Source organism: Macroventuria anomochaeta (genome assembly GCF_010093625.1).
Source record: "Macroventuria anomochaeta strain CBS 525.71 unplaced genomic scaffold BU25scaffold_41, whole genome shotgun sequence".
NCBI lineage: Eukaryota > Fungi > Ascomycota > Dothideomycetes > Pleosporales > Didymellaceae > Macroventuria > Macroventuria anomochaeta.
In genome coordinates this window covers 288,978-315,800 of record NW_022985402.1, presented here as the reverse complement: position 1 = coordinate 315,800, position 26,823 = coordinate 288,978, and the positions used below count along the sequence as shown (strand labels likewise).

Sequence of the window (26,823 nt, the reverse complement as noted above, 5' to 3'; positions counted from 1 at the left end):
CTCTACACCCTTATCTCCAACAAGCCTGAACCATCCTTCCACCAATCCTTCCATCTCAGAGAGCAGTTGGTATCCCTAGCTGGCCCCCTCTCACAGATTTGTGCCTTAAGCAAAGTTTGTAGACACTAGTCAATTGGTTCTCAGGATGAGCAGAGGTACAGAAAGCCGTAGGGATTGACGGTCACCTAATCAAGGCTCAGGTGGTCAGGGATAGATTATCCAGGCAAGGCAGTAGTTGTCTAGTCAAAGACCGTGACAACTGGTTGCAATGAGTAGTACAGAGTATACTGTCTGGCTCAAGAGCAAGTGAGATTCCAATAATAAAGTTGATTGATGCAGTTGAACACAATGCCATAAGGGCTGCTTGTCTACTTGTTATATACTTTAGCAGGAGGATTTGCTCAGATTGCTCGGTATTGAGTATACTGCTTGTACCAAGTATACTGACGCAGCCTAACTGCTTGAGTTGCTTGACCAAGATTGGTGATCATACTGAGTATTGCCAACGCGGCCTCACTGCTTGAGTCGCTCAAGTTGCTCAACTGAGAGTGATGATCATACTGAGTATCACCAACGCGGCCTCACTTCTTGGGTCAATCAATACTACAGTTCCTCGGCTCCTCTCGTATCATTGCGTAGTCCTGTTTGTTCAGTGTTGTTGCGGATTGCCCTTTGATCATAACAGAAATATGACTTGAGTAGAGTAATCATGACTTCTGCATTTCTGAAGCGTTCCTGATCACTTTTGAATAGGTATTGGGGTTCAAGGTACTCCTTGGCTAAGCCAGTTGTGTGTCCCCATACCAAAGCAATACGTGTGCATTCACTCTGATTGTGATCCACAATGATTTCCAATCAATCCAGAAAAGAAGCTTGCCATTGCCTAAAGGTTGGATTGCTTCCATTGTCTAAGACATTGATATTGGGTGTACGCTCTGATAACTTTTGGCATTTGGTAGGGTACAAAGGGGTTTCAGACAGGAACCTGGTTTCTGCAGGTTGTTGAGAGTGGGTTGGTGGTGTTTCAGTTGTTGGCAGGGGTTGGTCCGGCACATATGCTGTGTGACCAGGGCCAACCCTTAGTCTTGCAACTTTGGCTTGAAGTTGTGCAATTTTTGTGGAGAGTTGTTCCTGGTCTAGCTCTGAATTGGTATGGCTTTGAGAGTCTGCAGGGTCTGGGGAGGGTTTACAATCAGCTGATTCTGCAGATACCCTTGTGGTTGTGCTTTGCATCTGGCCTGATTGTCTTGTAGGTTCCTTTGAATCAGTTGTAATAGAGCCCAATATTAGTATTGGGTCCAATTTGGGTGGGTTCTTGGTAGTTTCCAAGTCTCTACCCTGGAACAATCTGACACAACTTTTCCAAAGGTAATCTTGATACAATAGTCAAAGTTCCAAACCCAAAGGACTTTGGTCATTAGGAGATCTTGGGTATCCTAACTTATAGTGAATGAATGATATAATGGTGTGGTCAAGAGTCAAGTCCAAAGGGAGTTCAAATCATTTGGGTCTTGGATGTAATCTGAACAAACAAGTTGCAATATTATTTAGAGGCTGTCACCAGCTGGGACGAGTTTTTCTGTATAATGTAATGACGCAGGTAGGTAGGGAAGATGTCCAAAGCTCTAGCGTGGGTAGAGGTTGGGTCAGGGTTGCTCTAGTGTGGGTAGGGGTTGGGTTGTATTATGTCAGATCCAGCTAGGGTATCGCCAATCAGAGCCTTTTATCACAGCTGGCTATCACATACTTTATTGGCTGTGTCAATGTCTGTGCAACCCAACCCCTACCCATTTGCCAGTCTAATACTATCCCTCTGGCAGACTGAAAGTTGAGCCCCTGCAATGCAATTTGCTGGAATCTGGGCCCCAAATGAGCTCATTTTGTTGTGGTGGTAGAGGTGGTAGTCAAGCCAGTTGAGGTGCATGTTTGGATTTCTGAAGTTAGGGCCCGAGCACAGGACCAGATTATTATGGTTTGCAAAACACTGGCCTCACCCTGTGACTTGCGGGGTGTTCCACACACAGACGTTTTTACTATGGAAATATCAGATTTTTGAGAACCAAGAGCAATTGCACAGTACAGCGTTTGTTGAAGCTATTTATTTACATATAATTAAGCTATTGCAATTATTCCTTTGGTGTTGTAGCTGTTGCAATGACCCAGTCCAGTCACCACAAGCTGTCTCCTCAAGTTTTGCAGGCAGTTCTTGATTGCATCAAAGCCGGAGTCAACAACACACAAATATACTTCCCAAAAGGCATAGATAGAGAATGTACGTGGCAGAAACAACTGAATATGGCATACTGGGGTCAGCTGTACATATCAACTTGCATGAAGACTGGACGGCCATCTTTGCTGTGGAATCAACACCAGACGCTGCTGCGCAAGTACTTGGCTGGCCGCCCACAGGTATACCTTGAAGAGATCAGAGACTGGTTAGAGGAAGAGTTTGACATTGTTGTGAGCATTGCCACCGTGTCTTGCAAGCTCAAGAAGATGAGATGGAGTTGCAAAGTTGCATCAAAGAAGGCAGCAGAGCAGTCAGAGCCATTGCAACGGGTCTTCCAAGCCCGCTTTCAGCAGAACTACACAGCAGAGCAGATTGTTGCAGTGGATGAGAGTGCTTGCAATGAGCGTACTGGCGATCGCAAGTATGGCTGGGGTCCTGTTGGCAAGTCAGTGTTGCTGAGTTTCTCTATGAAACAGTCAAAATGATGGAGTCTGCTGCCGGCAATGACAGTGGATGGTTACCTTGTGCACCAGGTCTTTAAAGGTGCTATCACTGCTGTACTGATGGAGGAGTTTCTGCAGGAAGATGTGCTGCCACAACTCACATCTGGGTACCATGTACTGCTTATGGATAACGCATCTATCCACCAACTGCCAGCAATTGTACAGCTTTGCAGAGACTTTGGCATCCAATTAGAGTACCTCTTGCCATACTCACCTGACTACAATCCTATTGAGAAGACCTTCAAGGTGTTGAAAAGTTGGATGAAGCAGCACTATTGTCATCCTGACATGGCTTGCAGCCAATAATAATCCACCCAGTCACACCTCATGGAACCTCATGGAACCTCATGGAACCTCATGGAACCTCATGGAACCTCATGGAATCCCATGGAACCTCATAGAATCCCATGGAACCTCATGGAACCTCATGGAACCTCATGGAACATCATGGAACATCATGGAATCCCATGGAACCTCATGGAACATCATGGAATCCCATAGAACAACACAGAATCTTCTGGTTGCTGACAAATGATTACAAATGATTACAAATGCCAAGGTATATAGAACATTCCAGGAGCCAGCAGTCTGTCTATAAAGGCAGCCTGCCCTCCTGCTCAGATAACTCATGCTTGCAATTTCAAAACTCAATCCACTCCTTCAATTCACCTCAACAACTCCTTCCTCAACTCACTCCTCACTGATCCTTTGTGGTATTCCCACACTTGATCCCTTCTTTATCACTTATCCTTTTTACCACTTGTGGTATCCCCACACTTGGTCTCCTCTACACCCTTATCTCCAACAAGCCTGAACCATCCTTCCACCAATCCTTCCATCTCAGAGAGCAGTTGGTATCCCCAGCTGGCCCCCTCTCACAACTATCAACAGCAGGAGGAGTGGCTTGACTTTTGCTTCTTCTTAGAGCTTGCAGTACTGAATAATTGTTATGAGACTAACTGCAGAAGCTGGTATAGAAGGTGCGGGTATGTGAGTGTAGATGAAGAGTGTAGCTGAGATGACAAATGTGGAAGTTGTGTCTTAAGCAAAGCTCGTAGGCACTATTCGATTGGTTCTTGGGATGGGCAGAGGTACAGAAAGCAGTCAGGGGTTATCACTTAAGCGGAGCTCGGAGTGATAGAGGTTTGGCTATTGCTCAGGCTGTAATAGCCTTTGTAATAGTCAGAGGGTAGTGTTACAATCCTACGTCCCACGATAGGACGACGGGCAATAAGTAACCACCAACCAAACACGGAAGCCTGGGGGAAGGCGTAGCAAGACAAGGCCACCCGGCCAGCGCCTATGGGATTGCTCTCAACCGAGCTGACCCATGTGACGGAGCTCGTTGACAAACCGCAATCCATCCGGATTGGCCAGGACCAACTCTGCTTGTCAACAAGCAGATCTGGTGGACTGTATATATATGTGTAGGAACACAACCCTTATGGTTTGTGTTCAACCTCGTCATTTAAGTTTGTCATTGGATCTCAACCAACCTTTGAGCTAGACAGATTGCCTGTACTACTCATCGTTACCCCAAGCCGTCGTTAGGTGTTTCACCCAGGCGACTTACCCCTACTGTTCCAGAACCAGAGTTCATCCTTGAGAACCAATCAAATAGTGCTTACGAGCTTTGCTTAAAGTACAACTTCAACAGGTAGTTGTCTAGTCAAAGACCATGATGACAGATAGCAACGAGTAGTACAGAGCATACTGTCTGGCTTGGAAGCTGAGGGTTGAGATTCCAATAACAAAGTTGATTGACAAGGTTGAACACAATGCCATAAGGACAGCGTGTCCACTGGCTATAAACTTCCCACTGACTATGCTCGTTGACAAGTGCTCACGTGTATCATGCTCGTGACAAGCACACTGACAAGCAGTGAGGCTCAGGTGACTTGCTTGTTGACGAGCGTGCCTTCTAGCTTAGCTACTCGGGTCGCTTGTCTTGCAGTTCCTTGACTCCTCTTGTCTCGTCTTGTAGTCCTGTTTGTTCAGTATTGTTTTGCGAGTTGCTCCTTCATCGTAACAACAAGACATCAGTTCCCACTAACTTCACCCAACGGTACCTGCTCTGTTGCTGCCTGTTGCTCTTGTAGCTGCTGCTCTTGCTCCTCTGAAGGACTCCCGCTTGCTTCATCATCCTTCTCGCACTCTTGGATAATCTGACCATTTGTTGATGTCAAACCAGCATAGTCTCTTCTCCAATTGTGCGCCTTCCTCCGCATATGTGAGTGCATCACAGGCGCTTGGTTAAAGTGAGTAATCCAAGTTGAGAGCGACATGCCATCCTGCTCATCCATTAGCATGTTGATGTTGTACTGATGTGTTGTAAAGACAGTCTTCTTAATCTCTCTAATTCTCTCAGCATGGTGTAGAGACGAAGCGATCTAGTAGCTGAAGAAGTTATGAGTATGCTGCTCCAGCTCGTGATAAGTACAGTTGAAGTCTCATCATACTTGCTTCTGCTGTTGATGCTCATGCTCTGGTTGTTGATACCACTGTTGGCACCGCTGCTGTGGCTGTTTTAACTGAGCAAGATGACTGACGAGTATTGCTTTGGTAAGGTTCTCAATGCTGGAGTTTGATGATGTTGGTGACGCTCTTCATTGCCTCTGCTTATTCTCTCTCTCACTGCGCTCCTTTGCCATGCAAATCTGGAGATGAATGTCATCTGAGGGCGCTTCAACAGTACACTCCTCCCGTGTAATTGCACACGCCCAGTTTGCAATGAGGTTGCCATTGAGAGGATAATGATCACTCTCTCGGTCAATTTGACAACCTTCTGGTCGGCAAATCCAACAGACACCTGGGTTGTTCTTGCAATGTTCACCTTGACACCTCTAATAGTCTCTTATACCGATAGCATAGCCTGTTGCAAAGCGCTTGTTGGTGACAACCTCAGCAAGTCCATCCTCCATGATTGCAGTAACAATGCCTGGACGCGCGCAAGCAGTGCCTCGCGCCAGCTGAGATGCTTGCTGAGTCTGAGTAGCTGGCTGAGTAGCCGGCAGCTCCTTTAACACCAGATCAAAATCACAAGTCATTACTTGTCCGCTCTCTTTCTCCATTTCTGCAAGCTCTTCTTCAAAGTCAAACCAATTGCCTCTTTCAACACGCTGTCCAGCAACACTACGGCTTCTTTGCAGTGCAATAGTACATCTATCAGCTTTGGCTTGGCGGCTGCCACTAGTATAGTACAGCGTTGCCGTTAAGCTGTCGATTATTGCTGCCCATGGCCGCTGCGTATCTACAACACCATCCGCCCATTGCCACACTTTGTCCTCATTCACTGTGTACAGCGGCTTCTTACACCTAGAAACAGCTGCTGAAGGTATTGGATTCTTCCCTAGTGACATCCACCAGGCGTGATAATTCCAGTGCAGGTGTGGCTCCTCATCTATTTGTTCAACTTGCGACTCTGGACGCTGTGGCTGGCTCGGTTGAGTCACTGATGCAGCAGTAGCAGCCCCAGGTGAGTCTGCAGTAACTGGCTCCTCCATAGCCTGAGAGGCAGCTAACACATTCTCTACCTGCTCGTCCATCTCGCCGTTGTTGTTATCATCGTCTAACCCAGCGTTGGCTGCCTCATCCTCCACCAGGTCCTCATCTTCCGCCATGAACAGCGGGCTTGGCGTACCTTGATTATGTGGCAGAGTTGGCTCTTGTGAGCATATGGGGCGCCGTACTGTTGGTGGCAGAGTAGGAGGTGCAGGATTGACACCTTGATTGAATGGCCAAGTGGCTTTCCGCTGACGTTTGGCAGACTTGACAGGCTCGCTGCTCGATAGAGGCACGTTCTTCCGCTTTGATTTGGATCCCATTGAAAGCACAACACCAGAGAACTATCACAAGATGCTGATTCGAGCTATCTAAGCTTCTTTGCAGGTGCAGAATGTGGGTTGGATATTGTTTGTACTATGATTTACTAACAGATCAGATCTAACGTCATATCCCCACCTTTCCGCGCTAAGTCACGGGGTGAGGCCGGTGTTTTGCAAACAACCCATAAGCTCGGGCACTGTAAATCACATGATGTCGATGGTGTTCTGAAGAGCACCCATAGCGCATCTCGATCGATCCGAGCTGGATCCAGATTATAATGCAGGCCACGTTCCGCATTCCTGACCTGAGACAGATAGCAGCCGATACGCACGCCAGCGGTCCGTTGCAAGTTTTCGCGGACATCTATTTTTGTTTGCCAGCGGTCCGTTGCAGTGTTTGCCAGCGGTCCGTTGCAGTGTTTGCCAGCGGTCCGTTGCAGTGTTTGCCAGCGGTTCGTTGCAGTGTTTGCCAGCGATCCGCTGCACTGATTGTTCAGCTCATTTGTTTAGTTCAGTATAGTTCCCATCCATTCACAGCTATTCCCTTCTACTATATAGTCCCGATCGATCCTCGCCATAGCTCACGGACAGACCAATCAATTCAACCATCTCAACCCTTCCACAATTTTTCATTTACTTGCCAAGCGCATGAGTTCCGATACTTGTCGAGTCCAGGCACACATCAACAACGAGTTGACTTGAAGCAGAGAATTGCGTGTTGGACGAATCATGATCTCTCACGATCGAGTCGATAGTGGGGCCGCTGAAGTGCTCACACGCCAGAAGGTGTCGCGGCTTTTGAAGCCAACGTTGCTCAACCCTTTTATCAGGATTGAGGAGGAAATGCACCCGTGGGCAGTCAACAAGTCACAACAGCTTGACCGTCCCCTCCTGCGGATTTGGGACAGTTGGTCTGGAAGCCAGCCGGACAAGGATTCAAGGATGCTGTCAAGAGCGCCAGACATGCCACTCGACACAAAAGAAGCACGAAGAGAATCACTTGCTGCTCATCTCGATCACAGAAATTGGGCGAAGCCGACACCTTATATCTCCTTTACTACATCGGCAGATGCGGTGGCGAGACTCGCAGACATGAGAATCCAACGCAGAGGACCACAAACTCTCACCGTCGTCGATCCAAGCAGCCGACTCAGAAACGGTCTACCAGTCCTCGATGTCACTGCTGAGATGGACTACCATTGTATTCTAGATCCCTACGGAAAGGGAAATGAATACTACATGGACCACTATGTCTGTTTGTGGGAAGTGACTGCAGAAGAGGTTGTAGACAGATGGGACTGGGCCGAGCTAACTTCAGAAGAGAATTGGTATGAAGATGTAATCATGCCAGCATTCAACCGATTCAGAGAGAAGAAGGCTTTGAGCCTTGCTCCCACTTCTCCTCCCGCTCCTGCTGCAGTATCAATGTTCGACATGTCAACATTCAGAGAAACACTACCTGGTCAGTCTTCAATCAAATCAAAATGATGTCAGCTGACGGTCAAAGTCGCTGGAACGCGAGTTACACAGAATGAATTACATCCCGAGAGCTTGGAAGACTCTACCGAGGAGTATAATTCTCATGACGATACCTGGACCTATGACTCTGATGTTGAGTCTGAGGAGGCAAACCGGAATAACGACATCATTAAAAATAGTTGAGGGAGACTTGTAAGACTCAAGTAGCGACGCTAAAGGCTTTAGCAATGTTTCGATGGATATTCAGGTCGTTCTTAGATAGAAAGCCGTCAATGTTGGCTGATCTAATGGCCGGTCAACATCACATGGTGTTTTCATTTTTTACAAAAAAAGGCCCAAAGCAAAATCGTTAAGCAACCAAACAGCAGGGTCTTGAGCGTTACTGAATGATCCTAGAACTAGTCAGGTGTTACACTCTGCAAACTTCATACTTGCAGAATCGAAAGACGTTTACACAACTTGGCAAGAAAGCATGCGACGATGTTTCAATGTAGTCGATTGTAGATCTTGAATGCACTCAGCCCTAGCACTACTGTAACTCTCCTAACTCCTCCCTATCCCGTCCATCCACACATCTCCTTCCTCCAGTTCTCGAGCTCGTCCAGTCAAGCAAGTCGGGCGCGGCGGCGATTGTAATCGTTGCGGAAGCCTTTTTGACCACAGCCACACTCGTTGTAGGTACGACGCCTCGACATGTCGCCTAAAAAGTTGCAGTTGAAGTCTATCCGAAGTACGACTGAATAGTAGTTCTGTTCGCAACGGTGGCAGAACCTGATAAACGTCAATTTGGGAGGCCAGTGGCGTGGAGAATCTCTCATACGTGCGCCGCCGCTCATATTCATTATGGCCTTGCAGTTGAACTACCGCTACCCCGATCCTGATGACGATGCGACTGCGATACTAACTCGACACCCTCACACCCTCAAGCCAGCACATCAGCAACGTCATTCCCCACACCAACGACCAACAACCTCTTACCTGTTCTTCTGCTCTACAGTTCAGACCTCTGCCTCCTTTGTATCTACCAACAGCCGAAATCGTTCCCAACACTACCTTCAGCAATTTAGCCATAACATCCTGGCTACTACGAACCAAAGGGGAGAACCACTACCGTAGCACTTCCACCACAAGATCTTCGCTCCCCAACCCGTTTCTCCAACACTGACTACCGGTGAGCTTTTCTGACAGGTCGGTGAGAAAAGGGTCTGGTGATGAGTGCTCGTAAGTTCAAGTAAGTGTAGGATCGATTAGCCAGTCTGTGTGCTCGCATCTTCATGGTTCAGGACAAAAGGGACTGTAGAAGCGAGACCAACACCTAGCGGACCGACTAAAGACGTCAGGATTGGAGTCTGGAGTACATGCGCAAGTGATGTTGTTACATAAATGCGCTTGAGTGTAGTGCAATGTAGCGCGCAGAATCCTGCCAGAAATCCATCAAACTAGCGAACCTGCCACAAAGGAGATTGAAAACAAGCTTCTTGGGCGGTAAAGCCAGGCTACCATCGAGTGTCGGTTGCAGCGAACACGGCAGCGAGGCTGAGAAAGCATCATCTGGCGGTGCGAGGTTTGCGGGTAGGAGGGACGCAACGGCAGCAGCTAGTATGCGCTTGCCAACTGAGCGGCAGGGCCCAAAAACGCGTTCTCAAGATGCATCGGCATGTCCAGCTTTCTAGCGGCGGGGCCGACGCGCTAGCCCACCAGAACGCATGGGGGTATGTGCATAGCGCCTGAAGGTATTGACACAACTGGAGGTTGGAACGGAGGACATGAGAAGCAACTTACAGAGCTGGCATACTCCCGTCGATCTTTAACACGGTAGGAGTTGTTACAGGAATGACTTCCCACTCTTTCACTGTCCAAAAGGTAGCGTAACCTGGAGTAGATAGAAGAACAGTTGCTCTAGCGTGCTTAGGCTCACACAACAGCTTTATTAGCTATGTCAACCAACTGCACTTATACGATACGCCCGTGGGTAAAGAAACGCTACTGTCGCACCCGTTCGCCCCAACATGCTCCCTTCATGCCTTATGCGTATTCAAAAAAAAAAGCCTCTACCCTAAACACCCGCTAATATCCAAATGCCAAATGGCTCCGTCTGCCATACGTGGCACGCAGAAACTCAATGCCCGCTCGCGCCAAAAACGATGTTGATCCCCAAACAAGTGACCATGACAAGCAATCCATAAACTGCAAGACCAAGAGCAGCATTGCGCAGCAGCCCACGACGCCAATCGCGATTCTCGTTCCCCTCTCTACTCGCACCGCCCTCCACTCCAGACGCAAACTCGTTCTCGTCGTCTTCGTCTTTGACGAGGCGCTGGTGGTGCGGTGAATCCGGGTCCGAGATCTTGTAGTAGAAGAGCCCAGGTAATATGAACGAGATGGTTGTGCTGCCCGTTGAACCAACATACGCCAGCACGAGCGAGAGACTGCTCACTGTCATAGCGGTGATGAAAGACATAACGATGAGGATGGTGGTCACGACGGCGAAGCGCATGTCGCTCATCTCAGCCGTGGGCTTTGCGGCTTCGTTGCCGACGAGCGAGTGCCGTGTTGGACTGCCTTCGCGGCTCGAGGGGGAGCGACGGCGAGGGCGCCATTTTGCGCATGCGTCGATACTGGCGCGGCACGGGTGGATTTGCAGCGGGTACGAGAACATAACCAGGATGACGATAGCGAAGCGGCCGATTGTTGCTGCGGCGGCGGTGGGGTACATGGATACAATGTTGCCTCTGATGTTGTCGCCGTAGCTCAGGTAGCCAGTGATGCCGGTGAGGATGTAGAGCGCGCAGGCGCCGCCGATGGAGGCAAAGATGACGGTGGTGGTACGGAAGTGTGAGTTGTTTGCGATTTCGTTGAGGATGGAGAACATGTTCTGGTGGCATGTGTATGCGAAGACGATGACGGGGAAGGCGGCGAGGGCGCTGACGGAGCCAGCCCATTCGAAGACTCGAACTGTGCCACGCGAGGCGATGGTGTCGCCTTTGATGTAGTGGGCTACAACGAGGATGACGAGGTAGGCGATGGAGAAGAGGGCGATTACAGAGGTGTATTTGAGCGAGTCGAGGCGGCGGAGGAAGGAGAGGGGGATGACGATGAGCCTGGCGGTGTTAGCTCCTATATGAGAAAGACAGAAGGACAGGCGAGTGCTCCTACATGAATGCCGTGATCCAGAACTGCCTGTCTACCAGGAAGGCAACATCCTCAGCACTGGGTACGAAGCCAACGACGACGCCTGGCATCAAGTCGCCGATGATGATCAGATAGCTCACTGCCACGCCAAAGCACTTGATCGCAATCGCCGCGTCGAAGAGAATGGAGGCATTCGGGTACGTAAGCTGTGAAAGCGCTGCGAAAGACACATGTCCACGGTCAATGTATCGCGCACACCGAGTCTGAAGGTAGAGGCCGAAGCCTGCTGTGAAGCCCGCCCACGCGATAACGAAGATGCCGAGGAAGATGCCCATCTTCGAGAGGGCAGAGGGCATGGCGAGGAGGCCCGCACCGAGGACTGTCCGCTGTCAACGTCGTGAGGCTTATCGGGGCTGTTAGATATTCGTACTGGTGTTGGCCAGGTTGATAACGCTGGATATCCATGACGCCTGCCCCTGGTGTCCTACATGTTTCTTTCCCCGCCCACGCCTGCATCCGTTAGCCAGCGTCGACCTCCAAAGCTACTGCGAACCCACCGTCTCCCTGGCAGCGACCCAGCGCTCGCGGACATGGGGTCGTGGTCGTGTGGCTCGGATGCGATCGCCGAGTAGTTGGCCATGCTCTCCGTAAATACTGCGCCCGTCGTCGCACAACCATGCGGTAGGCGGCAGAGCAACCACAGAGAGCGCAATGCGATGTGTAGATAGGTGACTGCAACGGCAAGCGACGGCGATGTCACAATCCCCGGTCTCGCTGACGTTGAGCTCTCGGGACGATGGCCGGAGCCAAGTGGGCCACACGCGCCCGGGTTCCGCGCTGTCAAGGCCACGCGTCCGCGTTCACATGCCCGACTGAGGCAGCACACCCACGCACACCATGGACGAGTATGACGAAGCGGTGCTGTTCACGTATGCACTGCTGGAGTCGCGGCTGGAGCGATTGGAGTACCTGCTGAGCGGGCCAAAGAAGCAGGGCGAGGAGAAGCCACAGACGGTACCCGACCGCATCCACAGCATCGAGCAGTCGCTGCAGCAGCTGGCGGGCAAGACGGCGCTGCTGGACAGTGTGAACGAGCTGTGTAGGGCACGATAGGATTCAAGCCGTAGTCAGATGGGCTGATTGCAGCAGTGACCAAACACAAAGACGTCCTCACCCCGGAGCCCTCCACTACAGAAGATCCCAATCCCCTCTCCGCCTCTCAAAAGTCGGTCCTTGTAGTTGAGCGCGCGACCTCCTTCGCGACCACGGCCTCGCAGCTCAGAGCCCTCGACGACCAGCAAATTCCCACCACCGACGGCTTCGCCAAGCTCGCCAAGCTACGCCCACGCATCGCAGAAGCAGAGCAGCGGCATCTGCAGCAGGCATTGAAGATTGCCGAGCTCCGGAGACGAAGCGGGCTGTTGGTGCAGAGAGACAAGCAGGTGCACTGGGCTGCGGCAGGCAAGGTCTGGGCGGGCTATCAGGAGAGGCTTGTGAAGCGCTACCGGGCGTTGCAGCGGGAGGAGGTCAGGAGACGGCCTGAGAGGGGGGGCAGTGAGAGTGCAGAGGGCGAGAGTGAGCTGTGAGGACGGTGCATAGAGGATGGCGAGTACGATGAGCGCAACACAGTGATACCCGCGGCACAGAGCGTAGAGTTCTTCACAAGACATGCATACCCAGCGACGCGCACAGCGAGGAGCTTTGTGGAGCGATTGGTGAGTCGCGCAAAACCTATCCTCATCAAACCTTCTGACAATCAACAGGTACTTGACGTATACCATCGAAGACGAAGAAGAGTCAGTTCCCGTCGGCTCGAAGAGCTGGTTGTAAGAGTCGACGGTCCTGCATATGCAACATCGACCTTTGATCTCGGCAGACCTGCACCCAGCACTGCAGCATAGTGACAGCGGGCTGTGACGTCCATACACCAGCACTCCCGCGGCCATAGCGGTCGTTCCGTGGGCGCCTGAAGCGTTCTGTTTCTCACACAGCCCACCGCATTGGTGGACCGTAACATAAGCAAGACCAGACAGTATCAAAAGTGCACACCTTCACACATGGACACCTCGAAATGACGGTATCGTGACCTCAATTCCCGCATCACTTCCAGATTTGTTTGCAATTTTGAAGACGGTTGCGAGAGTATCCGTGCCGGCAGCGTTTCAGCAGCGTTGCAGACTAGGCTTGTCAGGCCTGAAACGTGCTGATACAGGGTTGTGTAGCCAGCGCCGATGATCATCCGGACCGACACACGTGCTGTCTGCAGCAGCGTACCTGCAGTGCCTGTGGTGCCGGATGGGATTGCTGAGTGTGGTGTGCAAGAAGCCGAGGATCTGTGTGCGTGCGGTCGATGTTGAGTGACTGATGTTGAGTGACTGACGTTGAGTGGTTGATGTTGAGTGGTTGACAGCCGTGAGGTGTTCCAGGATTCATGCTGTGGGAAAGGGATGTGGAGGGTCTGGTCTGACATGCGACAAGTGCCCGACTTTCAGGATGAGTGCCTTCACGTAGCTACAGTCACTGCTGTGTTCGACTCGGCGGACAGCGATTTTTTGTTGGAACAGAATCTGTTGTTGGCTGACCAACGTCGTGCAGGCGCATCGCCAACCCCAAATTTAACACGCGCGTCTTTCTAGACCGTTGGACAGGCCCAGCTAATCTCCAAGCGGGCGTTGTTGAGTGGGCCCTCCCCCAGCCCTACCTGCATCCAAAAGAGACCAATCGCCCGCCGCACCTTGGCCCATCCTGAAACCTAACTGCTGTGCTGCACTCTGTTCCTCTCCCAGCGCAGCACTCCCACGGCCCTCGACACCCACGCAGCCCTCGACGCCTCACCGACTCTGCAGCCGCCGCCGCCGCACTTCTGCATCCTGGACTAGTACCTGGCTCTGGACGTCCGTGCCGCAGCCCGCCCGTGATAGCCGCAGCGCCGTATCGCGCCGCGCACTTGTGTTCGTGTACCGTACATAGCAGCCACCCTCCCCCTCGCCCGGGCCTGAACCGTTGCCGGACATCGACCTTAGCTGGACTGACGCTCGACACCGCCGCCGCTCTCTCGACCACTGTCACGCACGCCGACCACCACGCTCACTCATTATTCCCACCGCCGTCGCCCGTGCCTCGCATCCCTTAATCTCACGCCCGCCCTGCTCCGCTACATGCCCTCGTACGGCTCCACCGGCTCGCCCTCTCTGAAAATGGAATCAGGCTACGGCAACGGCTACAACAGCCAGCGTGCCTCCTCGTTCAGTGTTGGCCGCATCATCGGCGATCCCTTCGCGCTAGCGACCATCTCCATCGGTATTGTGAGTGCGGGGTGTCGTGTGCAGCGCGGCTGAGTGCTAACCGTGTGGCAGCTCGCCTGGGTCATCGCCTTTGTCGCCAGCATAATATCCGCCCTTCGCGGCGGCTTCCCCAACTTCGCGTGGTGGACGCTGGTGTTCATGTTCTTCTGCATCGTCGGCGTCACCGTCACCGTCGCCTCGGATGCGGAGAGGACCTACCATGTTGCAGTACGTGCAGTCACCGTGCTGGCCCGAGTGCACCTGCTAACCTGCACAGATCGTGGGCTTCCTTGCCGCTGGGCTCGTCTTCACCACTTCCTCGGTCAACTCGCTGGTCTACTCGCCAGTCGCTCCCTTCGAGGCGGCAGCTGCCGGCTACATCCTGCTCTCCATGATCGCAGTACGCTCTTTCCCCCAGTCCCAGCCCCAGCCCCAGCCCCAGCCCCAGCCCCAGCCCCAGCCCCAGCCCCAGTCCCAGTCCCGGTCCCAGAAGGCATGTTGCTGACACGCGCAGATTGTGTGGATCTTCTACTACGGCTCCCAGCCAGCCGCGCGCCACCGCACCTTCGTCGACTCGTATGCCCTGCACAAGGAGCAGCCCGGCTCGCGCTCTTCCCGCCCAATCTCCAACGGCTACACCAACCGCCCGCAGACCCAGATCTCCAACAGCCAACAACCGCAAATGTACACCTCCGCCCAACTCAACGGCTTCGAAACCTCCTCGCCCGTCTCTGGATATCCCGGCGGCCCAGCAGGCGCCCAAGGCCGCAACAGCTCCGCCCCGCAATTCGGCGGCATCAACCCCCAAACACCCACACAAGAGCCCGCAGAGCAAAGCATCGAGTATCCGTACCGTGCAAAGGCCATCTACAGCTACGAGGCGAACCCAGACGACGCCAACGAGATCAGCTTCCAGAAGCACGACATCCTGGAGGTCTCAGATGTCAGCGGGCGGTGGTGGCAGGCGAAGAAACCCAACGGCGAGACGGGTATTGCGCCGAGCAACTACCTCATCCTGCTGTAAAGTGGATTGCGGAGACTGGTTTCTTCGACTGCCTAATGACCTCACTACGACTTTCCTAGCTGTACGATACATTCGATCGATGGACATTTTGAGGGCCAGCTACGAGCTTTGCTGCACCCTGTACTGAGCTGAGGAGGTTATTTGGGGGTTTGTGTTTTGCTGAGTGGCTGGATCTGGATAGGCCGGATCTTGACCATGTATCAGTCGTTGCGAAGATAAGGTGAGCAGGGACTCGATTCCTCTGCACGATACCCGGACCAACATGTGTCTGACTCTGTTTTCCTACATAATTTCAAATCTTTGCCTTAGGGTCTCCTGTCTTTTGTCACTTGTCACTTCTCTTCTTCACCACTTTGGCAGATCGCCACACTACCAGCTCCTCTACAAGCGCTTTGTGTAGTGTTTCTTCTTCGTCTTCTCTGCTGCGTCCTGCTGTCCTTCGAGCTACTGCACAGCTATGGCGTTACGGTGGTTGTATATCTCTCGGTCGGAATACGTTGTCATGGCGACATGTCATTTGGAGTCGTAGACTGCAGTCGTCACATCAATTCGATAAAAGTCGTATTTCACGCATGTGTCGGAGATCTTTGTGCTAATGCTGCAATCCTCACACGTTCGTCCCTGTATCCGCTCCCACCCTGTGTTTGGTGTGCACTCTCATCTCAACGCCGTACCGAACATCGAACACCACTACCAACGAATTCCTCACACGACGGGGAGAGGTTCGATAGGGACGCTTGTGGAGAGTATAGGAGCTCTTGATATTGTGTATATCCTCTCGAATCAAGGTCTGGTAGAAGTGGTGTTTTCGCCTGCTGTTTTTGATGAGGTCATTGATGTTGAGCTCCTCCGGTCAGACTTGTTGATGTAGGTTGCTGATGAGATATGCGGCGATAGATTGTTGAGCAGGCTATTGCGACGAATATTGCGCAGTTGACGGAAGTGTCTGAGACAGTGGTGATTTGTGCCTAAGTATGACGGAGAGGACGTTGATATTGCTTGACCGATAATCTCGCCGGAATACTAGTCGAAAGGAGCCCTCTCTTTCTGATACGTTGCACCATACTTTCTTCGATTATGTCGTAGGCTGAGCGCTTTAGTGCGATGCAGTTGTCGATATGTCTGAAGATGAGGTGAAGGGAGCGAGGCGCATCAAGAAGTTGCCATTGATTTCAGACATTATCCACAGTGCTCCCGCACGCCTACTATCATCTCCCCCATATATTGCAGGAGAGTGCCTTTATGCGTCTGATCACTGACAGATCAAACAACACCATTCGGGACGGGAAAAGCTCGAATGGCATACGTTCTGATCAAAATTGATGTACGACAATTGATATCCGCCCATGATTCAGACAGATGTGTCACATTCATATCAGAAGCTTTGTTACAATAGCCTGTCAGCCCTTCTACCGTAATTATGCTGGCATACTAGCTGGCAACTCCGCTTGGTATCCTACTTGTAGATGACGCGGCTGGGCATCGTGCGGTAACTCCGAGTATTGTGGGGATATTGTGGAAGAGTTGAGATAATTGAGTTGATTGATCTGTTGAGCTATTTGCAGGAATCGATTGAGACTGTATTGTAGAGGGGATAGCAGTGAAGTGAAGGGGTGGGGAAGCAAACCAATCAGTGTAGCGGGCCGCGGGCAAACACTGCAACGGACCGCTGGCGAACAGATATCCCTGCTTCGACAACTGATCCAGGCTGCTTGTCGGTCGCGTATGCACTTCCAGGAAGACCTGGATTGTGGTACCCGGGCCGTATCCTACATATCTGTGGCTCTGCTGTTCTGTCCCCCCCTTTATTTTCCTGTTCATGAACAGCCACAACACCGCGGCGCCCAAGGCTATTCCCGCTACAGACCCGATGACAACGCCAGCTATTCAGGCCTTGCTTTGTGGCGCTGGTTCCGGTACAGTATTAACGCTCGTTATCGTTGAATAGCACGAAGCTGCCTGGCATGTGGCCTGTGGTGGTAGATATGCTGAAACTGGACTTGACGAGTAATTCAGGATTTACTCTAGGTGCCATGGCTGGTTCGACATACGAATATCTCCCTAAGATGTATCAGCTACTCAACGGAATCGGTCCAACAGGAGCTGGCATCGTAGGATGTACGAGTACGCAATGGCGACTGCGATAGAATACACGTTGTTCCGGCCTATGGTGAAAGACAAAGCTGACATACTGGTAGCGACTGGCAACAACGACAGACAGAGCGACGACGTAGGACAGCATTTGGCATGTTTCGCTGGAGGAATGCTAGCTCTTGGTGGGTAGATCTTCGACAACCACACATATGTCGAGACCGGTCGCAAAATCACCAACGGTTGCGCTTGGACGTACAAGAATGCACCCAACGGCATCATGCCAGAGCTTTTCACAATGGAATCCTGCCCGACATTATCCGAATGCGACTATGTCCCAAAATCCTGTTCAAACTCGGGATCAAGTCCTTTTAGCAGTGTCTTGCATGGTCGATATATCCTCAGGCCTGAAACAATCGAATCCATCTTCTACATGTATCGAATTACGGGAGAACATCGTTATCAAAGACAGCATGGGAGATGTTCCAGGCAGTTGACAACAACACTCGGATGGAGTTTGCTAACGCTGCGATCCGAGATGTAATGAAAAGTCCTCCAGAGAAAGACGACAGTATGGAGAGTTTCTGGATGGCCGAAACACTCAAGTATTTCCATCTCATCCTTAGCGAACCAAGTCTTGTAAGCTTGGACGATTTTGTATTCAACACTGAAGCGCATCCGTTTCGAATACCATCATAATTATTAGCTTTAGAGTTACTGTTATGCTCTCAGGTAGATCCAACGTACCAGAATAGCTTCCCAGGTTCATTGGCTTATCGTTACAATCTCTTTAGAATAACTCATTCGTGCATCCAGTTTGTCCAGCTATGCTTACAGTGAGCTGCGACTAGAAAAAAACGCACCATCAACATCCCAGCATTTAATCCGGCAGATTAGGCAGCCATCAACTTCGGGCATTGCTCATGTAACGCTCACCTGCCTTTCCGGTGTGTCGTCGAGCCTCACGCACAGCAAACACGCCGAGGTTTTAAACATCAATGACTAGGTGACCTAGTTCAATACCAGATTTTTACCGCCCTGCCTTCGTTTCCATCAAACCCTCCACGAGCGACACCCACAGTTTAAACGTCGAGGGACACGGCTGATCAGGCTGCAGTCCCTTGTTCTTCCACTGACAATTATGCCTGGACCCCGGAAGAGTTCGCTGACACCATTACCGCACTCTCGCTCAACGCAGACCTGGCCAGCGGCCCTGAAACTGAGGAACCAGAAATCGAATGCGCCACAACGAAGGCTGCTATAACCAAAAGTAGGGTTTTCTTCCAGTCGCTGTTCTGAGAGAAGGAAAAACCTACGGTATTTCGAAGACCGTTTAGGTCAGCAGGCTTACGGTACTAGGGTACCATGGGTCACGACTCCTCCAAGTGCCTAAATGAATACTGGGCCTGCAGTGAACTCTACCACGAGTCTATCGATTGTCCAAACTATTGCTCGAACTGCGACTCATTGCATGATCTGCTGCTGAGATGGGTTATTAAGTCTATACTGGTGCATTCATATGCGGAAGCTGTTCTAATGATAATGTGATGCGTAGTCTACGTACGGAGTTTCGAACAAAAGAAGCTTCAAATTTTCAAGTCTCAGGAACACATCATGCTGATCCTTGTGCGAACGACCAAGACTGGGTGCTTAACCACTTACTGCAGATCGGAGATGAGAAGAGGTCTGGGTAGGAAAAAATGGAAAGGATAATTACACTAACAAATGTCGTATTTAAGTCTTTTGCGTGTGAGCGAAGCTCAATCTGACCTCGCAACTTTGTAGTTCCTCCTCTCCTTGTGCCTTGTTTGCAGCTTCGCAGCATCTACGACCTCAGATTGACCAACTACCTCCACATACTCAGGTTGTCTAAGGTCCGCCACCGCTACAATACCGAGCTCCTCACAGGTAGTCACTTCTTCACAACCAGAGCCCTCCTCAACTTCTCCAGATCCTCATCATTCAGCCCACATACCTCTCTCATATAATTCTCCGATCCCCCAAACTCCCGATCCACCATCTCCAGCGTAGCGAGCATACTCTCTTTCCGCGCCCCCACCATCCTCAGCGCCGCCTGTCTCCCCTCCTCTCTGACCTCAGGTGGAAACTCGACCGCCGGTCCGTCCTGTACATCTCTGTTCTCCACCAGCTTGGCCATCTCTCCCTTGCTCAGCTGTTTTCCAGACGTCAGACTGAGCATGTACTTCTGGAACCCGGGCGATTGCAGGAGGCGCGCTACGACGTCTTCGCGGACGCTAGCAAGACCGAGTTCGGTGAGATTGTACTCGTCTGCAATCTCCTCGCGCGGAACGCCAAGAAAGTCGAATAGAATGCCGAAAAAGACGCCTGTCCGGTCTTTGCCGGCTGTGCAGTGAATCAATGCGCCCAACTTATCCGCTCCATTCCCCTCCTCCGTCTTGCTCGATTCAGCCGGTGGCAGACTCGCAAGATGGAGGAATATGGTCCGGTACGCATCCCCTCCACTCCTCAAAATGTCGCGGTACGCAGCCATGAAGCCCGCAACGCTGCGATCCATATACTTAACATACCGCTCCGCCAACTTTTCCGGACTGTAATCTTTTTCTGCGAAGACGGGGACCCACGTCCTCTGCACACCTGCAGCTTCCATGGCCTGCATCCAGCCCAGCCGCACATCTTCGCCCCCATCGACCTTGGCTACGATACTCGCCAAGCCTTTCTCTACCTCGGGCTTGCTGCGCAGATCGAAGACGTGCGCCACACCGATGGAGTGCACAGCGTCCCAGCCTGAGCGGTCTAGTTTTGACACTTCTGCGGAGCGGAAGAGAATGCCTGGGCGGAGGGGGCCATGAGGAGTGGACAGAGGAACGGCGGCATCGCGGAGATTGTTGATGTTGGGGACTGAGAAGAACGGAGGCGATGGTAGGGGAAGGGTCTCTTGCGTTGACATTATTGATGTGGTTTGAGAGAAGGAGCGGAAAATGTGAGGTTTGGGGAGATAAGGTGCTTGGTTGCTGATAGTCTCGGTGTGTGGTAGTGCAAGAGGTAGTTGGTGAAGCGGATGCTGTAACTCGAGCCTAAATAGTACTTCGAGGGTAAGTGATCTTTGTTGGATCGTCTTTGTGGGTGTATTTCAAATGCTGGCCGAGATCGCTATATCGAACCTGATTCTGGTTTCACAATCTAAAGATGTGATTGTGTATGTTGTTCTTGTCGGAATTCGTATGGAACGCGTCCGAGGTCGGTCAATATTGCCCCGCGGCTCCATGGAGCCGAGGCTTTTTCGAAAGAGGGAAATCTATCTGATTCGAGCAGATGTGTGGACGTTATAGGATTCATGTATGGACAGCGTATATACAAGCCTTCGTGGCCTGGAACCATGTTAAAACGCCTGAACTCCACTAGCCTCGCTGGATGCTAGTTCACCGTTGGTATACATACCATCCGCTCATCCTTCCTCATTCAATGCAAATCCACCAAGCACCCCCAAACACAAACGCCACAACCAGAATCGTCAATATCGACGCGCCCGCTTTGTCCGCCGTGGTCATAGGCTCTGTGTGCAGCTGCGGAATACTGTCGTCCACACTGCCCGTCCCCAACCCGGGATCGCCCTTGCTCTCACCACCCGTCTTGCTCGTATACGGCGGCGCCACTCTGTCAACGTTCAACACCGAGATAACGTTTAGAGCAGTCATCTGCTGCCCGACACCTTGGATGCCGTCGAATCCATTCCACCACCAGCGCATCCCGCATGCATAATTGCCCGCGCCGTGCTGGCTCGCGCCAACGCACGTCTGTGCCGCCGCCTTTGCAGAAGTGTGTAGTCGCGGCATAATGATGTCGTGTGTCCAGGGCGCCATTTGTATGCACACGCCTAGCCAGCGCGCCAGGTACGCTTTGAAGGATTCTTGGTCCGTGTCGCAGAGTTCTTTTGCTTCGCAAATCTCCGTCATAACGCCTTTGTAGTACTCCGGGAAAAATTGGTCGGTTTTGTTCAGGTGGCGTTCGATTGCGGAACGCCACTTTTCTGCGCCGTTGGTGTAGTTGTACATCTGGGGTTTGTTAGTGATGGTGAGAAGTGAAGTATGGGATGTGTCTTACATATGCGGCCCCGGCAATCATAATGCCGTAGTTGTATGTCCAGGGTGTTCTGTCTGCTTCTTTGCACGGCGGAGTGGTAGTCATACTCATGCCGTCGTTGACCGTGCCATCGTCGTCCAGTAATGCGCTGTCGTTCATCCAGTCGTATGCTTTCTCAGCCCACTCGGCGTAAGTGTCGTTTTGCGTGAACATGGCTAGTCGAGCGCCGAGGTGGAAGAGTCCGCCGTTCGAGGCTGTGTTTTTGTATGTCCATCCGTTTAGCCAGGGGTAGATCTGCCAGCGCATTCCACCTTTGCAGTTGCCGTCTTCGACTTCTTTGGTATAGCGCTTGACAAATTGGTTGAATACGGATTGTACCATTGCGAGCCAACCTGGCTTGTCGTCGGGAGGTGCAGGGAAGTTGTACTCTGCAGCCGACATCATGGTGAAGGCCCAGAAGACTTGATCATCGTTTCCTTCGTTCTTCGACTGATTGTTTGGCATCTGTGGGTGTTAAAACTGTAAGCTTGAAATATTCTCGTGTGGAAGCCTACCAGATCCAGCTTCTCTCCGAACTGATGTATCATGCCTTCGCGCATCATGTCGTTATACTGGTCGTCACCGGTATACCGCCAATAATCCAACAATGTCCCGAACATAGCACCGGCTAACCACCAGTAGTATGGCGGGTACAGGACTCCTGGATAGCCACCGAGGACATGCACGCCGTTGTTGTCTTTACTCGCATACTGCGCGACCAGCTCTTTCGCAATCTTTGATGATGCATCTTTGATCGAGTCTGTGTTTGCGCATAAGCCCTTCCTGTACCGTGATGAGGTCGCAGAGAGAACATACCCGGTTGTGTGGGATCCAAGTCAATCGCATTGACATGTGGTCGCACAACGGTTGGAGAGAGCAGACTGAGCGCCGCTAGCGCTCGCGCAGCGCTGAACCACCTCATCTCGAAGCGAACATGTGAATGCGCTTGTGGACAACTTGAACAAAACCAACGAAACCACTCAAGCGGAATGACGTAGGCTAGAAAGCGGGAGACGAAACAGCGTGAGAGAGTGTGTGAGGAGAGACAAGAAAACCAGCCGCACGAGAAGACTGCAAAGGCTGTGTAGATCACCCTGCTGCCGGATGCGCAAGTAAGGAATGGGCTGCAAGCTCCGCATTCAAGCCCATCAGCGAAGGCGTATTCGGTAATTTACGACCCTACCTCGTACCACACAAAGGTGTCCCGAAGTGTTCCACGCAGGGTTGAGCAGCTAACAGCTCGTGTTCGGTACTCACCTGAACGTTCATCTGCTCGTCATTGGTTGCAGGGTAGTCACCAATGAACGCCTGTCCACTCACACAGCCCTACGATCCTAATATCGCACCGTTGCGGAAAAGCGGGGATCCTGAACGGCTCATGCTTCCGCCATTGCTGACCGGTGCATACATCATGACAACCCTCGCCTACCGCACAGATTGGAGTGCGCGTCATGTTGTTCAGCGTTGCAGCTTCCACTGTCGCAAGGGCAAGAAGAACAAGGTGCGTGAACGGCAGAGATGTTGAGCACGCGAGAGGCTTGAGTGGAGCTTGTGAGCTCAGGGGCCCCATCAGCGGAAAGCTTGATCTTCTTTGTGCCAAGGCACCTGCAAGGATGGTGTGTTGCGCAAAACTGGGGTGGAGATTGGAGGGCAGCTCAGGCCCTGATGCTATTTTTAGCACCGTGTATGATTTCTACACTGCGCGCTCTACCAAAATCCATGCAGCTCCAAACAGCAACATCTCGTTTTCGCTCAGTGGTGAAAGCATCCACACGCGAGCTCAAAAATGGAAAGTATCTATACCGCGTGGTTTACATTCTGAACACTCCCCACTTGCTATCCTTCTCAACACCGGTGTTCTGTCCGCCACATGCCATCTGCAATCCCATACCGAGCACTCTCCTTGTGTGCTCGGGAGGGATGATCCCATCATCCCACAGCCTCGCCGATCCAAATGTAGCCTCACTCTCATGCTCAATGCGGCTCCGGAGCTTTGGGTCTGACTTGCCGACTGCGGCCATGACGGAGGAGAGCTGTTCGGCGCCCATGATGGATGTCTTTGCGTTAGGCCAAGTGAAGAGGAGACGGGGCGAGTAGGCACGGCCGCTGTGGATGATGTCAGTCTGGGTTCCTCTCTGAAAGGTAAAAGTAGGGTGTGAGAGGTGAACTTACCACATTCCATAGTTACCGGCGCCAGCACTCGATCCAACGACCACTGTGAACTTGGGCACGTCAACGCAGCTGACAGCTGTGACAAGCTTGGCGCCGTTCTTTGCAATGCCGCCCTTCTCGGCGTCCTGGCCGACCATGAAACCAGAGATGTGTTGTAGAAAGATTAACGGGATCTGGCGCTTGCCGCATAGCTGTACGAAATGCGCGCCTTTGAGTGAGCTCTCGCTGAAAAGGATGCCATTGTTGGCTACAATACCGACGGGGTGTCCGTAGATAGTAGCGAAGCCGGTGACGAGGGTGGACCCATACAGAGGCTTGAACTCGGAGAACGATGAGCCGTCTACGATGCGCGCGATAACTTCGTGGATAGGGATCTGCTTTCGCAGGTTGGTGCCTACAATGCCGTTCAGCTCCTTGGGGTCGTACAGTGGCTCCTTGAAGGTCGGCTTCACGGAGACGGTCTGGTTGCGGTGCCAGTTGAGGTTGCCGATGCTTCTTCGAGCCAGGACGAGGGCGTGGGCATCGTCGACTGCTAGGTAGTCTGTCACACCAGAGATTTCGCTGTGCAGCTTACCGCCACCAAGATCTTCCGCTGAGACGACCTCGCCAGTTGCTGCCTTGACGAGTGGGGGGCCGGCTAGGAAGATGTGACCTTGGTTTTCGACGATGATGCTCTCGTCGCTCATGCTGGGGATGTATGCACCACCAGCCGTGCAGGGTCCCATCACGACACTGATCTGGGGGATGCCCATGCCAGACATGCGTGCCTGGTTGTAGAAGATGCGGCCAAAGTGGTTAACGTCCGGGAAGACATCAGCTTGGTGGGGCAGATTGGCGCCGCCAGAGTCGACGAGGTAGATGCAGGGTAGTCGGTTCTCCTGCGCAATCGCCTGAGCTCGGAGGTGCTTCTTGACGGTAAGCGGGTAATATGTTCCTCCCTTGACGGTGCTGTCGTTAGCGACAACCATGCACTGAACGCCATTGACTGTTCCAATGCCGGTAACGATGCCAGCCGCAGGTGTGTCTTCGTCAGGGTAGACTTCATGACCTGCCATCTGGCTCAGCTCCAAGAAGGGTGTTCCTGGGTCGATCAATGCCGTGATGCGATGTCTGACGAGCATTTTGCCGCGCTGGAGGTGCTTGTCTCTTGCTTTCTGCGGCCCGCCCTGCGCGATCTTGGAGTGCAGGTTGTTCAACTTCTCGGTGACTTCCTCCATCTCGCGCCTGTTCTCTTTGAAATCTGCCGAATTGGGGTCCACCAATGTGGGAATGACGGACACGGCTTCGGCATGGTGGGAGTGCGTGAAAGTTGCAGTGCCCCGTGCTGTTTGCCGCGATGGGTGAGCTTGAGCTTGAGCTTGAGCTTGTGGACGCAGCGAAGCACCCGCGGAAGAATTCAGACGCGATTGTGCCTGCGAACGGAGAGCTACCGCAGGGCGAATGGAGTGCTTGAGCAGCGTCAGAGCTTCCCGCGACGGTACTTTGGAGGCCATGCTTTCAGATCCGCCCTGCGCTCTGTTAGCTTACGATTGTTGGTCCCTAGCTAACTGAGCGCGCAACGCGTACCACAACGAAACGACAGGCAGGTAACAGAACAGGACAACAGTTGAAGATTTTGAGGATTTTGAGGATCTCGCGAAGCTGCAGCGACGAGAACCAAATTTCACGGACCTTGCATTTCGGTTATGCAGCGGCTCAATAACGCACAAGAATGTCACGTCGTGAAAGCTGGGGTTGGCATCGCGGAATAAACCCGAAGCAAAGCGTCAGCCGCGGTTGCGGGGAAGGGTGCGCTAGCTGAACGCGGGAGGTACAAAGGTACATCAACCTCCATTTAACAACCCCATTTGGACGTGGGCGTTGGAGTTCGGACTTTTCTTGGTGCTTGTCGTCGCATACTGTACTCTAGGAAGAAAGGTTCTCTTGATCTGGCATGCGCTTCACAGGCAGAACGGAACATGTCCAGTGGCCTGCGAGTTGGTGTGGATGTGTCCCTTAGCTTCTTATTCTTACAGAATGTACAAGATCCTCTTCCAATGCAAAGGTATATGGTACAACGTCTACATCTTTGCCGGTATGCCAAATAACGCCCATTGATGCACCTCTCTTGAATTCCCCCGTAAAAGTGCTCTTTTGCTGCAGGCGTCCCCCTGTTCAATTCCTGACGCACTCCACTGCAAACATGGTGTTCCACGATACTCCAACACTACCGCTGGAACAAGTGCCCTCCCTTATGGCAGGCGTAGCCCTCCAATATTCGTTTCCAGGAACCTGCTGTTCGATGCATGCGCTTATGCCTCGACCTTCTGCTCTTGTGTGACTTCGGCCTCTGCAGGAGGAGTAATAGGTGTCTCCGGTATTAGCGACTTGGCCGCCGAATCTGCCTTGGTGACCTGTCCCTGGATCTTCGAGATGCGATACTGCGGTTCGAGAATGCCAACCTGCGAAAGTTGTCAGTTTATTACCTTCATGCAACTGCGCCTTGTTATGCCCTTGCACAAACACCGTTTCAATCACCGTCCTTTCACGCTTCCCTTCTTATGCTGACAAAGCTCTCTCATCCCTCCACGCTCAAAGAAAAGTCCAACATACCATGCTCAACAACCTCCACGCAGTGTCACTCGGCTGCGCACCAACACCAACCCAGTACCTCGCCCTGCTCATGTCCAGCTTGATGTCCTTCCACGGTCGTCCATGTGTGTCGCCTGGCCGCGGCGGCTGCGGGATGGGGTTGTATGTGCCGAGGACTTCGAGGGGCCGCGAGTTGCGCGCTGTGCGGGCGTGCGTGAGGACAATGTTGTAGAAGGGCGCGTGCTTCTTGCCGAAGCGGGAGAGGCGGATGCGTAGGACCATTGCGAGGGTGTGGGGTGCGATGCGGTGATGCCGTGGTGCGGACGTTGTGACGATGAGAGTTCGAGATTATTTGTACCGACGTTCTGCCAGGCACGTGATGCTACAATTCATCGACCGGCCACTAGGGCAT

General features: G+C 52.2%; 10 protein-coding genes across 10 annotated transcripts; 5 read left to right on the top strand and 5 right to left on the bottom strand.

Moving 5' to 3' along the window:
* Positions 1-3,060: 3,060 nt before the first annotated feature.
* On the top strand, positions 3,061-3,234 carry BU25DRAFT_351247 (uncharacterized protein; the record flags this gene model as incomplete). The annotated part of the gene is made up of 1 exon (XM_033703350.1): positions 3,061-3,234. One exon carries the CDS (start codon positions 3,061-3,063, stop codon positions 3,232-3,234), a length of 174 nt encoding a protein of 57 aa, XP_033557116.1.
* Positions 3,235-5,440: 2,206 nt separating this feature from the next.
* BU25DRAFT_414916 (uncharacterized protein) lies at positions 5,441-6,639 on the bottom strand. Its single transcript, XM_033707413.1, has one exon. The coding sequence runs from the start codon at positions 6,555-6,557 to the stop codon at positions 5,577-5,579; it is 981 nt and encodes a 326-aa protein (XP_033557115.1). The 5' UTR covers positions 6,558-6,639; the 3' UTR covers positions 5,441-5,576.
* Positions 6,640-7,370: 731 nt separating this feature from the next.
* BU25DRAFT_305163 (uncharacterized protein) lies at positions 7,371-7,919 on the top strand (the record flags this gene model as incomplete). The annotated part of the gene is made up of 1 exon (XM_033702052.1): positions 7,371-7,919. A coding segment is annotated over one exon (549 nt), but the record flags the coding sequence as incomplete, so codon positions are not given.
* A 2,129-nt stretch (positions 7,920-10,048) lies between these two features.
* On the bottom strand, positions 10,049-11,679 carry BU25DRAFT_414914 (uncharacterized protein). The gene is made up of 2 exons (XM_033707412.1): positions 11,193-11,679; positions 10,049-11,137 (listed from the first exon to the last, which is right to left on the bottom strand). The coding sequence occupies exons 1-2, from the start codon at positions 11,522-11,524 to the stop codon at positions 10,156-10,158; spliced, it is 1,314 nt and encodes a 437-aa protein (XP_033557113.1). The 5' UTR covers positions 11,525-11,679; the 3' UTR covers positions 10,049-10,155.
* A 285-nt stretch (positions 11,680-11,964) lies between these two features.
* BU25DRAFT_462541 (uncharacterized protein) lies at positions 11,965-12,754 on the top strand (the record flags this gene model as incomplete). Its single annotated transcript, XM_033710531.1, has 3 exons — positions 11,965-11,978; positions 12,050-12,267; positions 12,318-12,754. 3 exons carry the CDS (start codon positions 11,965-11,967, stop codon positions 12,752-12,754), a joined length of 669 nt encoding a protein of 222 aa, XP_033557112.1.
* A 1,572-nt stretch (positions 12,755-14,326) lies between these two features.
* Positions 14,327-15,476, top strand: BU25DRAFT_351254 (high osmolarity signaling protein SHO1; the record flags this gene model as incomplete). The annotated part of the gene is made up of 4 exons (XM_033703351.1): positions 14,327-14,473; positions 14,525-14,680; positions 14,730-14,852; positions 14,967-15,476. The coding sequence occupies 4 exons, from the start codon at positions 14,327-14,329 to the stop codon at positions 15,474-15,476; spliced, it is 936 nt and encodes a 311-aa protein (XP_033557111.1).
* Positions 15,477-17,592: 2,116 nt separating this feature from the next.
* On the top strand, positions 17,593-18,273 carry BU25DRAFT_479997 (glycoside hydrolase family 47 protein; the record flags this gene model as incomplete). Its single annotated transcript, XM_033711043.1, has 3 exons — positions 17,593-17,706; positions 17,761-17,956; positions 18,040-18,273. 3 exons carry the CDS (start codon positions 17,593-17,595, stop codon positions 18,264-18,266), a joined length of 537 nt encoding a protein of 178 aa, XP_033557110.1. The 3' UTR covers positions 18,267-18,273.
* Positions 18,274-19,479: 1,206 nt separating this feature from the next.
* Positions 19,480-20,517, bottom strand: BU25DRAFT_351392 (uncharacterized protein; the record flags this gene model as incomplete). Its single annotated transcript, XM_033703358.1, has 1 exon — positions 19,480-20,517. A coding segment is annotated over one exon (1,038 nt), but the record flags the coding sequence as incomplete, so codon positions are not given.
* Positions 20,518-21,004: 487 nt separating this feature from the next.
* On the bottom strand, positions 21,005-25,333 carry BU25DRAFT_351285 (glycoside hydrolase family 76 protein; the record flags this gene model as incomplete). Its single annotated transcript, XM_033703353.1, has 5 exons — positions 21,005-21,601; positions 21,651-22,133; positions 22,184-22,447; positions 23,495-23,774; positions 23,841-25,333. The coding sequence occupies 5 exons, from the start codon at positions 25,331-25,333 to the stop codon at positions 21,005-21,007; spliced, it is 3,117 nt and encodes a 1,038-aa protein (XP_033557108.1).
* A 491-nt stretch (positions 25,334-25,824) lies between these two features.
* Positions 25,825-26,724, bottom strand: BU25DRAFT_414905 (ribosomal protein S16). Its single transcript, XM_033707411.1, has 2 exons — positions 26,433-26,724; positions 25,825-26,281 (listed from the first exon to the last, which is right to left on the bottom strand). The coding sequence occupies exons 1-2, from the start codon at positions 26,691-26,693 to the stop codon at positions 26,132-26,134; spliced, it is 411 nt and encodes a 136-aa protein (XP_033557107.1). The 5' UTR covers positions 26,694-26,724; the 3' UTR covers positions 25,825-26,131.
* Positions 26,725-26,823: the final 99 nt, after the last annotated feature.

What these genes read in the sequence shown, in the direction of transcription:
- BU25DRAFT_414916 (XM_033707413.1), bottom strand. Translation starts at nt 6,557, where the DNA reads ATGGGATCCAAATCAAAGCGGAAGAACGTGCCTCTATCGAGCAGCGAG.
- BU25DRAFT_414914 (XM_033707412.1), bottom strand. Translation starts at nt 11,524, where the DNA reads ATGCCCTCTGCCCTCTCGAAGATGGGCATCTTCCTCGGCATCTTCGTT. An exon ending in TTCTGGATCACGGCATTCAT is followed by an intron (nt 11,138 to 11,192) that starts GTAGGAGCACTC and finishes TAACACCGCCAG; the next exon opens with GCTCATCGTCATCCCCCTCT.
- BU25DRAFT_414905 (XM_033707411.1), bottom strand. Translation starts at nt 26,693, where the DNA reads ATGGTCCTACGCATCCGCCTCTCCCGCTTCGGCAAGAAGCACGCGCCC. An exon ending in CGTGGAGGTTGTTGAGCATG is followed by an intron (nt 26,282 to 26,432) that starts GTATGTTGGACT and finishes CAACTTTCGCAG; the next exon opens with GTTGGCATTCTCGAACCGCA.